The 12,613-nt window shown below is 42.4% G+C and overlaps 1 protein-coding gene across 1 annotated transcript in view; it reads right to left on the bottom strand.

Moving 5' to 3' along the window:
- POU6F2 (POU class 6 homeobox 2) overlaps nucleotides 1-12,613 on the bottom strand; it is a 527,063-nt gene that overhangs the window by 259,689 nt on the left and 254,761 nt on the right. Inside the window, exon 4 of the mRNA XM_069084552.1 lies at nucleotides 10,577-10,805. Coding sequence (XP_068940653.1) covers nucleotides 10,577-10,805 — 229 coding nt within the window. The remainder of the gene's footprint in view (nucleotides 1-10,576; nucleotides 10,806-12,613) is intronic.

Below are 12,613 nucleotides of genomic sequence, written 5' to 3'. Positions count from 1 at the left end.
TAAAATGCATTGTGAACCTTAAAATTACACAGTCACACACATACATCAGATAGCAAAATTCACCTAAAAAAACCTGTAACATTCCAGTACAGTAATGGAGATAAAATTTATGTATTTATTTATTTACTATATATATAACGTAGCAAATATGCTGTATTACATAATCTATTTGTGTGCTATATATATATGTACATGCATATGCATAAATATACACATGCATACATACATATATACATGTATAGTTTATAAACACACACACGCACACACGAGCTCTCTTATGATCACCTCTTCTGATCCTCCTCACAATCCTAGGAACCAGGTAATGAGCACAGGGATTCTTTCCTGAACTGGCTGGGCAGTACTCCAGTAAATTGGACCTCTGAGAGGAAGCACAGCCTGACCTGGTAATGGGAAGGTAAAGAAGGGAACTGGCCTTCCACCCTTAGATCAGCCTGTGAGAATACTGGGTTCCATCCTTTGGTTTTTGTGACGTCCCGACTATTCTTCAGAGGTTCTGGATCTCCTGGGCCTTGGAGGTAGTGGTTTCTGTCTACAACATCACCCCAGAATCTCAACCAGTCAGAACGTGTGTTTTCACTCTCCTTCAAGGGCTGCCATGGTATTTTCAAAATGCAAACTGGAGACGTGTTGGCTGGAGGGTGTGTTTGGGCGAGATGCAGTTTTTAGCTGTCATCTCCGGGATTTCCCTTCCATCTTTTTATTGGAGAGGTGGGGGCCTATGGGTATGATATGTTGCAGATGCAGTCAGGTGAGCTTGCTGGGTTGGCTGATTTTGATTAACTTTGTCACAAGGAAGACTCATTGCCCAAGTGGTTGTGTGAAGAGGAAGGATATCCAGAAATGACCATGCCATAAGAACAAAAACATCAATGAATAATTAAAGAAATACACAAAGAAATACTGAAATTTCATCATTGTCTCACTGTACTAGTCTGTGGAAAGTTTTCTTGATGGAAATTTTGCTGTCTGACATATTAACTCAGCATCAAATGTGCTGAGCACCCTCTTTGTGGCCCCTCCATTGAGATCATTGCCAACGGTGCTGAACAGAAGAACATTCCCCTACCCGCCTTCCTGAAGGCTGACAAAAATTCATTAAGTCATTGCACCAGTTCTGAACCTAATTGTGGTATTATCTTGCTCTTGCTTTTGTATCCAACTTAAGAAAAAAAACAACCAAAAAGTTCTTCTCTTTTCAGCATTTATTGAAAGTTTCATTTCATGCAGGGATCCAATCGGTCTGATAACATTCTCATGTAACCTTGCCAGTCTTATACAATAAATACATGATGTGATGAATAAGGTCTTGGACATGGAGTCAGGCAAACCTAAGTCTGAATTCTGCCTCAGGAACTTACTAACTCTGTGGTTCTGGGTTTCTTCCTCAGTTTCCTCATCTGCAAAATGGGCATCATCATCCCTATCACACAAAGCACTTGTGATGGTTAAACGGGATAAGCTATATAATGCACCACAGCAGCTAAATGTTACAGCTGATAGAATGCTAGACTTGGAGTCAGAAAGACCTGAGTTCAAATTTGGCCTCGGATACTTACTAGCTGTGTGACCCAGGGCAGATAATTTAACCCTGTTTTCCTCAGTTTCCTCTGCTGTAAAATGAGCCAGAGAAGGAAATGGCAAGCCTGTCCAGTATCTTTGCCAAAAACAAAACCCCAGAGGGCATCACACATCTGAAAGGACTGAATAACAACAATGATGTGAAGTACTGGACAAACCTTCAAAAAAAGATATATATATATATATATATATATATATATATATATATATATATATAATTATTGTTGTTATTGTCATTGTTGCCGTTAATTACAGATGGAATGGAAGGCAAGTAAGTAGAGAAAGAGCTTTGCAAGTTAGGGGCAGGTCAGTGACTGCTTAATCACATCAACCACTTTGGCTTCTGCCCCTCTGTTTCCTCCTCTTAGAATCAACTGTAATTTCGTAATCCTTGAAAGTCACCCATTCCTCTTGAGTTCACTTCCCATTTAGAGGCTCAAGCCATGGCATCCTGAATTCTCTGAAATGTGTGCTCCTAAAGGCTGGGGTCCAGGTCAGATCATGCCTGTTCTTCGCTGATGTCTCCTTTGTTTCCTCCCAAGGGCCCCATCATTTCTGCATCACCTGCCATTTCTTCCATATTGGTCAGAATATGTTCAGAATTCCCTCATCACTTTCTCCTTCTTCTGAGAGGTGACATCATCAGCAAAGCAAGAATGTATTAGAGGGAGAATAGGTAAGGGTGGGCCAGCCAGACTTGGTCTTGATTCTTTGTTTGGCTTTGGACCTAATGGCTTTTCCCTGTTCAGGTTAAGCAGCATCTCTCTAATGCATTCTTGGACCATTAATTTAAAGATTATGCATGACTAAACTTAATGGTTCGTACTTTAAAATACAACCTCTCCTTAAGCCTTCTTTATTTTCTATTGATGCTGTTCCACGGTAGAAATAGATTCTCATCTTGGTCTGTGGATGTCTATGGACTCCTCCGGCCTGGCTTCAGAAACATCTGCCTCATGAACACACACTGTTCCACTCTCTGGGTCTCTAGCTTCAATGGTGTTTTATTTTTTGTAATCCCTGCCAGTGAAGTTAATAAGCAAAGACTTGTCACTCTGTTTCATGAACTCAATAAGCTGAGTGTCACTAACTCTGCTTCTATGTCTCGGGATGTAAGAGCACTGGTGTACTCTGCCCAGGTCAGACCACACCTGCGGTACTGGGTTCATTATGGGGCCTCAAATATCAGGCAGGACAGTGATAAGCTGGAAAATCGCCAGAGAAACAATGAGGACGATGAAGGGCCTTGAGCCCACAGCACATGAGACATGGCTAAAGAAACAAGGTGTTTATTCCGGAGAAGAGAAGTCTCAGGACACATGGCGGCTGTCTTCGAGTGTGTGAAAGACTGTTCTAGGCAACAGAGAGCAAATTTGTGCTGTTTGGACCTGGAGGGTTGAACCAGGAGCAAGAGGTGGAAATATCAGAGCAGTCAATTTAGATTTGAAGTCAAGAAAAAGCCAGACAGAAACCTTCCTACCAATAAGAGTTGTCTCAAAGTGTAAAGAGCCACCTCAGCAAAGATTTGGGTATTTCTGTACTTCTATAAGGAGGTCTTAAAGCAAATGTTTAATGACTACTTGTCAAGCATTTTGGAAGGGGGGCTCATTTCAGGGTGCAGGTTGTGGGGGTCACATGGGTGTGAACTTAATGAACCCTGGTCACAGGGTCCAGGGGTGGGGAACCTGTGGCCTCAAGGTCACATATGGCCCTCTAGTGTGGCCTTTTAACTGAATCCAAGCTTCACAGAACAAATCCCCATTTGTTCTGTGAAGTTTAGATTCAAAGGGCTGCACTTGAGGACCTAGAGGGCCGCAGGCACTGGGTGGCTACCGAGGTCCCTTCTGACTCACAACTGCTGCCATTCTGGGGTGCCAGGGATGTCCTAGTTTGGTCTGATGCAAGAGATGATCTAGTTTAACTCCTTCATTTCACAGACAAGGAAATGAAGAAACAGAGAAAGATAAAGTGACTTGTTGTGATAATATGGGTCCCTGTCACTGGCAACAGAATCTAGGAAACACCTGGAAAGGAACAAATTTTCTAAGTGAAATGCCATTCTGATTATTACTGACATTGGTGCTCATTAAAATACATAGGTGATGTATGACTTTTCTGTACGCTCTGAAAGCCATTTCATACTCCTTAAAGAGGAATGTAAATGAATGGGCCCTGGATCACTTTAGGTAAAAGTGAAGAATATTGGAAGACTAGAATCTGGAGTATACATTATTAAGAGACTGAGGTGAGCAGCTCTTCTTTTCTGTACCTGATTTGTGGCTTTTGATCTGGGTGAGCAGGGAGGTTGGTAGGGCTGGGAAGGAGAGTAGGAGGGCAACAGAATACACAGAGACAAGTTGGCAGGAAGAGCCTGCTTTCTTTATATATTCAGTCTATTAAGATTCTTTTCAGGGCTCAGCTACTACAAAAAAAGCCTCTTAACAGGGAAAGCTTTCTAGAAGGAAAGGAAAAATAATAGACATATATCCAGGACCCAAACAATCAGAATGCATTGTATGAGTGGTCTGGAAACAAGTCCTATTTCAGTCCCAGGGGGTTGTTTAAACTTTAAAACCCACATCAGTACATTAACTAAGAAAATCTCCTCCTTGGTACAGCACCTTGGAGGGTAGACAGACTTAGAGATTGTTACTGGAAATCTCTCAGAGTGGCATGTGGCCAGTCGAGCTGCAGCCATAGACTGTGAAGTCAGGGAGGAGAGGAAGGCATGCTATTGCCCCTGGAAATGTTTGGGGAGGCACTGTGGTAGATACAGTGGAATGTCTTGGGAATCAGAAAACCTGTATTCAAATCCCTCATTGGAATCTCTATATGAACTTGGACAAATCCCAACTTCCCTGGGCCTCAGCTTCATTATTTATACAATGAAGGTGTTAGACTGTATGATCTCTTGGGTTCTTTCCAGCTCTAATGCTGAGATCCTGTCATATTATGACTGAATCCATTCATTTCAACAAGTATTTATCAGGCACCTATTATGTACTAGGCCCTGGGGATAAACAAGTGGCTTACATTCTACCAGGTAAAAACAACATATACACAGACAATAAATACAAAATTTATAAATAATCGGTGGGGGGGAAAGGAGGTAAGAAAAGCTCTTCATTAGGAGGTGACATTTAAGCTAGCCTTAAAGATAGGAAGCAATCAAATGAAGCCCTTCTTTGTGTCTCCAGAGGGAGAATGAGGGCTCTCGTACTGGCCCACATATAGGTCTAAGGCTGTTAGTCCATGTGTTTTACTCTTTTATGGCAAACACTCAACAGAATGTAATGAACATCTTATCTTTATCTGGAGACAAAGCCCATTATAAAAGTTCAGACAACAAATAGTATGATTTAAAGAAAACAAGAAATTACTTGTCGTAAGTGATGTCAACTTACTAGCAGTGATAAGATAAGTAAGGGGAAGGAAATGGAGAAGGGATAAATTCCCTAGGTCCCAGTAGCAGGGACAGAGGAATGGCAAAATTCAATTCTGGCAGACCGCTCTTTTCTTAGGCAGGTCGGTGAGTCAGTCAACACTCAAAGTGCTCATGATTATATTTGATTTATCAGTGCCCTCCCTTCATTTGCAATTGGATGGCTACAGATGCTGGCTTGCTCTCACACCTCTGGGCATTCTCCTTCCCTGAGGTCACTTCACCCTATGCAATTGCTGGCTCCCATCATCCCTCAGTCCTTCCTTCCAGTTGGGAAATTATACTTCCCTTCAGTTCCCTTGCTGATAAGAGTGAGGAGGGACCATTTCAGCCATCAAGAGGATGGTCTATGCAGAGACATAGAGTTGGGAGACAGAGAGTCACCTGTGGAGATGAGTAAGAATCATATCATGAGCATCAGCATCATCAGCATTGCTAGCATTTTAATGGCACTGTGAGATTTGCAAAGCACTTTGTCTAACTTATCTCCTTTGACCCTCCCATCAGTCCTATGAGGTCTTTGCTATTATAAAACTCCATTTTAGAGATGAAAAAATCAAGGCCTATAGAGTTAAGTGACTTGCCCAGGATCACACAGATGGCAAGCATCAAGTGTTCCAATCTCTAAGTCCTGAATTCTACCTACGTTGCCACTAGACTCATAAGTTAGCAAAGCCTTAGAAACTAGAATCACTGCTTCTCACCAACTAGCTGGAGTAGAGGGCTCTGACAGCATTTGCTGTCCAAGTCTTCAGGTCTGAATGCCGGCTGTACTGCTTACTAGTTTTGGGACCTTCGGGCAAATCACTTCACCACTGTCAGCCTCGTTCTCCTCATCTACAATATGTGGATAGCCATATCTGCAGTGCTTATGTCCCAGAGTCATTGGGAAGGAAGCTCTTTGTAAACCACAAAGCTCCGTTCAAAGGCGAGGTCGAGTTTTCATTCTCCTACATCAGCTTGCTTCTTATCTCCACGGGAAACTTCATTTGAACAGGTCACTCCTCTGGGGATGTCCAAATGACCAAAGTGATATTAATGTGTCAAGGCAACAAGAGCCCACACAGTTGCCAGAACCAGAGTGAGCTCGTTTCCCAGCTATGCCTGCCGTGGCGGGCTGAGCAACGCAGAATGAATTCATGACCTTGGAGTTGTGGGAGCTTATGTTTATTTATAATTCTCAGGATCCCCATAAGCACAACTACTCCAAATGGAAGGCTGCATTTTTATAATGTCCCTTTCTTCATTAAGATTTCATCACCCACCTATGTTAAAAAGCTTCTCCCTTCACTTGGAGGGGTCGGCCTCCACCTTGGACAGCTCCTGCATTCTTTTCCTAATCTCAAACCGGCTGCTTTCCACGCACACCACATTTGTGCATTACTGAGTTCTGCACATCCATGATTTATGAATGCAAGTTTCTGGACACAATTGAATAGTAAGAGAAAGACATTGTTGGAAACATTAATAGGAAAGCCATTTAAAATGCAGGCAAGGTAAGATAAGAAGCCACACCAACAGGTGTGTGGACAGAGCACTGAGTGGATGCAAAAACATTTACTTAATGTGGTAAGTGGTTCTCCTTTGGTCTATCTGTGGAAACCAAGGTTTAAATAATCTGATAAGTCACAAAGTGACGTAGAATTTAACTTCAATCACAAGACCTTTATTAAGTGGTTACTATGAGCACTGGGAAACCTACAAATTTAGAAAAAGATATAGTCTCAGCTCTCATAGAGCTTGCTGTCTAATAAGCAAATATGATAGAGTTCCCTGATTAATGTGATAAACTTGCCAGGGGGTGAGTCTTTGTGTGAAACTTTTATACAGAAGAGAAGGAGCATCAGAGGAGCTCCCAAGCAAATTGGTGACTTTATGGACCTGTTAGTCTTTGATCACATCTGCCTTTAAATGGTGTGGGCATGTCCCTTGGATCCTCTGGAAGACAGGTATCAATGCCAAGGGAATCTCTCAAGATGAGCTGACTTGTACTCTTGGGAGGACAGAGCATTCCTCTAGAACTCAGGGTTTTTTTTCTTCCAAAGAGATCCTGAGAATAGCAGCAGATATGTGTGAAGGAGGAAAGGTAACTTGCCAATATGACTTCTCCCCACATCTGTAGGATCCATAAAGGACCAAAGGCACAAGACAGGGGAACAGAATAATCCTAGACTTTATTCTTTGCTATTGAGTTATTTGGATAGGGCAAGTATAATGGAAGGAAAATTGTTTGTTTAGAAGCTTCAAAATTTTGAGGGGAAAAGCTTCCCTTTTGAGGGGAGTCCAAGACATCAGAAGGGCCTTATGGGATAAAATAGGGGCTTACGAGAGTTTCAGAGTGGTGACTGTCTAGAAGTCTGAATAAATTACCTTTTATTAAATTCAGACCACAGGGTAGTACTATGAGTCTGGTTGGGGCTGTGTAGAGAATACTGGACACAACAGAAAGTAAAGAGAATTGTATTGATTATTCACAATCTGTATCCCTCATTGTGTGTGTTTTTAAATATTTGTTTGTGGATTTTCACATTTTCAATATGGTGAGATAAAGTCTGAAATCTATCTAACATGTATGTTATTTTGAGTGCTTATATGGAAATTGGAAATCCTCTTATCAGCATCTATAGAAACACAGAAACAAAGACATATCAATACACAAGCTCAAGTAAACTTTGGGGGTTGGGGTGACAAAATGATCCAGAAAGAATAATTTTTAGGTTACCCATCAAGATTGAAACCCATCCTTTAAAGTGTAGAGCCAGGTCATAACTATGAATGACACGGATGACTTTAGGTGGGACTCAGATATGTGATTTCACCAGTATAGGGAACTTCTGGTGAAGAGATTGCTTCCCCCAATATAGATTGGCAACTGCTCTTCAATTTATAGACATAGGAATTGTTTTGGAGAGGTATAAAAAAGTGTTGTCCCCCTTGGGAAGGTTATTATTAACTAGAGGATCAGGAATTCTTCATGGAAGGGGTAGCATGGAGTAAGGGCAGGAAGTAAGTGGGGAAGACAGTTCAGACACAGGTTAAAGATGAACAAAGACACAGCTATAGGGGGAAGGTAGGGGCTACAGACCTTAATCCACTTTAGCTAGAACACTGTGTGTCCCCTAAAAACATTTAGAAGGATTAAGTTGGATATCAATTTATACCAAGTTCCCTCAACAAACAGCAGTCAACGACAAAGCACCACCACCACAACAAAAGGAAAGGTTAAGAGCACGACTGTCTATGACTTTGTGACACAGATTCAGGTTTCCTAAATTATTGTGTTTTCTGGGCCCCCAAACTCATTCACAGCAGTGCAACCCGGCACATGTGACTTCTCCCAAAGACACAGAACAAAGGGAAAAACAAACCCGTGTACATGGAAAAAGTCACCCAAGAACGCCTGCACCCCTTGACTCTGCTACTCCACTGGGAAGGTTTTCCTAGGTTCTCCTTTCTTTGTGGACTGCAAGCGGCAGCAGCAAAGTATGTGGCAGTCTGAGGCAACACCTGAGTGTCCTTCTGGCTGCCTTTATCTACTACCTCAGAGTGGGAAAGAGTCTTTCACCATTCTCAGGGAGGCTGCGTGTAGTTGTTATTCGCTGTCCTACAGGTCAGTTGCCTTGGCGTCCTGTGGTGACAACTTTAGAAGACTCCTACCCTTATTTCTCTGATTCCACTAAAATTCTTATTCTGCTTGTTTCCCACACTTTCCTCTTCTCTTCCTTGTCCTCTGTCTCCTTGTTTCTCTCTCTCTTTCTCTCTCTCTCCCTCCTTCCTTTTTTTCTCTCTGTCTCTCTCTCTGCTTCCCTGTCTCTGTCTTTGTCTCTCAATGATGACAACGGTGAGAAATCAGGTGAATTGGTCTCTGTGATGGATGCTCTGTGATGTCATGATCTGAAATGACTAAGGAAACAAATGTTCAAGCTACCAAGCATATTGATTTATTAAGCGATGCATGCCAATTTCACAACAAATTGGGACCACACCTCCTCAGCTCGACACTGGACCCCAAATACAGGGGGATACAGATTTTTATGCATAAAAAGAAAACAATTTGAATAAGATATAAGCCAGGATACTTGGTAATCTGATTTTTAATTAGAGGAATGATTAGGGACTTTCCAAGTTGGGATGGGGGAAGAGTGAACAGATTAGATGCTATCACCTGAAATCAGAAAAGACATGTCCCACTCCCCACTCCAAGTATCTGTATTCAATCAAAGAAAAAAAGAAACAGTAACTGATTGGATTAATCAGTTTTCAGATAAGACATATAGGTTGCTTTAGATTTATAATTGTCCGAAACTTTTTAGATCAATCTTTGGAACTGATTGGGTTTCTGGTCAACATAACCTATGTCCTTTTGACCTAAGCAGCAAATAGAGGTGGTCCAGCTTCTCACAGGTCTAGGTTTAAAAAAATTCAATTTCTGTCTCACAAGACAGAAATTGGACAAAACCATAATTGAATGGGAAGAGAACTGAGCTAGATCCAGAATTGAGTCACAAGATGGAGTCAGTGTAAATCACTCAATTCCCACAATTCCCCCATCTCTTTGTTGAAAGGGGAATCATGAACTTGCTACTTCATGATTATAAGCACAGCATATACGCACATTTGACAACATATATTCTGTTTCCCAAGGGAGGTTACCTTCTTCTCTCTAATCCTAGCTTCATTCAACAGTGCAAAGAAGCAAGAAGGCCTCATGTCCCTGACACAGCAGATCAAGCTCCCATTCCATGGCATTTCCTTTACTAAAAAGAGTAGAAACAACTAGTGACACCTGGCAACAGAACTGGCCTGAACAGCACCAAGCCCTTTTGCTCCAGACTCCCAAGTACTCTCCTCTACTTCACAGATGAGCAAAATGAAGCGCCATGGGGATGAGTACCCAGGCCTCCCATAAGAATTGCTATGTATAAAGCAGATGCACTCTGAGACACACACACTGCCAATGGATGCCTCTGACAGCCATAATAGCCTAAAAAGTCGTCACCTAGATTTTTGTGCTCAAAGAAAGTACCAGAATTAGTGTATGAGGCAAGAGGCAGAAAGTTTGCCCTCATTTGAGGAGCTAGAGCCCAGGACCTTGGTCACATAGACCCAGTGGAGCAGTGAAGAAGCTCACTCTGACCCACCATCTGGTACCTTACTACTTTGATTCTTCTTATTAACTGTGTTAAGCTCTATTGTTTCTATGCTGCTGAGGAAATACAGTTGCTGTCAGCAACCCTTCAGTTTGGCCCCCTTGATGCCTATAGGAAAATCTTGGCTGCCCCACCTTAGTTATGACTCAGAAGTGGCCAAGATTAATGCACAAATCATGCTACTCAAACAATGCCAAGTTACTCTCCTAGAAATGAGAAGCAACTTCTGCTCTGTGTGCAAGTTCCATGTTTGCCTTCTCGGAACAGATTCCCTCTGACATGTGGCACATCAGCCACAGCCTTCAGATAATTCTCAACAAAGGTAGTTCTATGCAATGGACAACCCTGCTCACATGAGAAAAGACAACAGACAGATGAGGTTTACCTTGGAGATTTTGCAATGGCAAAGTCATGATGCCTCCGGCAGCGGCAGCTGCAACGAGCCCTTGGATGTTGGTGAGATTGGCAGTAGGCAGGGTGAGGACCAGTCCTTGTTGACCACCCAGCTGTCCTGCCATATTGAAAGGAATAAGGATGGGCTGGTTGAGGGCTGGTGTGCCTCCTGGCATCACCCCGGCCACAGCAGAGGCCAGCTGTTGTGCTGTCAGCAGTGGCTACAATGAAACAGACAGAAACAACCACTTTACTGTCACAGTAGGAGCCCAAGTAGCAGATACAATAGAATGATGGAGTTCCTCCAGTTGGGTCTCTGTCCAATCCTGCCTTTTCTTAGCTGCCCAAAACGTATCTGAACATGTCATTTCCTTGCTCAAGAACCTTCAGATACTCCCTGTTTCCTCGAGTATAAAATATAAACCAAACCCCTCAGCTTGGCAGTTAAAATTTTTCCAATCTAACTCCTACCTCTTTGGCAGACTTTTTTTTGGTATGTGTTCTTCCCTTTCAAACATGCTTCACTCTGGCCAAATTCTTCTATTTTCCATTCCCTGAATTAAACATTCTACCTCTAGTCTCTAAGTCATTGCCACTGATTGTCCGTTCTGCTTGTAGTATCCTCCCTCCTTACCTTAGCCTCTTTGAATTCCTAATTTGTGCCTGATTGCCAGTACCTCTCTCTCTCTGTGTGTCTCCCTTCCTTCTCCTCCTCTCCCTACCTTGCATTGTCATATATTCACTGTCCTTTGTCTATGCTATATTTTCACTCAGAGGAATGGCATTCCCTGGTGGACTGATTGTTTTTGTTTTGGGTTCAGGATGGTATCCAGGCACCCAGAAAACATTTCAAACTTGCTTCTTGGAATGGCCTGGTATAGAGAAGGCTCTCCCATGGCCAGTATATGATCTGAGCAAGAGATAACAATAGGTAGGGTGTCAGAAAGTGTTTGTGAAATGTGTGTGTGCACATATGTGTGTGTGATGTTTTATTCTCTGCAAGAGTTAATTAGGCTCCAGGCCTTCTTATGGAGGGACTCAAACCTTTCTAAGTGAGACACCTCAAGTTTCTGAAGCTGTGTCCTAGTGAGACTGCATAGCATACCAGATCAATGCCACCCCCCCTTTAAGTCAGGACAATCTGATTCAAATCTGACCAATGACAGTAGTTGTGCAGCCCTGGACAAGTCCCTTTACCTCTATGTGCCTCAGGCAACTCCCTAGGATTTATTTGCTAAATTTCTGACAGGTTGTAATCATCAGTAATGAGAATTCCCACACTGGGAATTCTGCTATATTATTGTGATACAGTCATATTTGTGGTGCCATGTAAAGAATGGCAGTATGGCATAATGGATAGAGATGTGGCTTCAGTGTCAATAAGACATGGTTCATGTCCTGCCTTAAACACATCCTACTTATGTGACTCTGAGTGGGGTTCTAGGTTGTTCTTTGACTACAAGTTGCAGAGAAGGTTTACCTGTATTGGTAAATGTAGTTTCCTCACCTGGGAGTTCCTTAGACCAATTTAGATTGGTCTACATCCCTAGATTAGATCTGTAAAATCACAGATCCAATCCCAATGCCTATCCCAGCATGAATAAGAGCTAATGTGGGCTGCTCCTGTAAGCAGACCCTGAACCAGTCAAAATCACGGGGCAGGAAATCCTGGCTCAGTGTAAGGAGAACTTTTTAGCAACCACCATCGAATATCTTGAGCTCTCTGCCACTGTAGGGATGGCCACTTCTTCAGAATGTGGTGAAGTAAGTAAGCAGTGCTTGGGAAGCTAAGATTCTTTCTGAGACTCTTTGGATATGCTGAGATACTATGATATATTCATGATCTCATTTTTGTCTTTGCCCTTCTTGGAAGCAGGCAGGGTAGGCATTATCACCTCCATTTAACAAATGGAGGAAATGAGGCACAGAGAGTTTCAGTGACCAACCTAAGATCACACAGAAACTGAGATCCTTGAAAGCAGGGATTCTTTCTTTCTTTCTTTCTTTCTTTCTTTCTTTCTTTCTTTCT

Source organism: Petaurus breviceps, unplaced genomic scaffold (genome assembly GCF_028583685.1).
Source record: "Petaurus breviceps papuanus isolate PSGF00001 unplaced genomic scaffold, PetGlider_PUasm1.0 174, whole genome shotgun sequence".
Taxonomy (NCBI): Eukaryota; Metazoa; Chordata; class Mammalia; order Diprotodontia; family Petauridae; genus Petaurus; species Petaurus breviceps.
The sequence above is the reverse complement of the archived record's forward strand: the minus strand, read 5'-3'. Positions and strand labels throughout refer to the sequence as shown.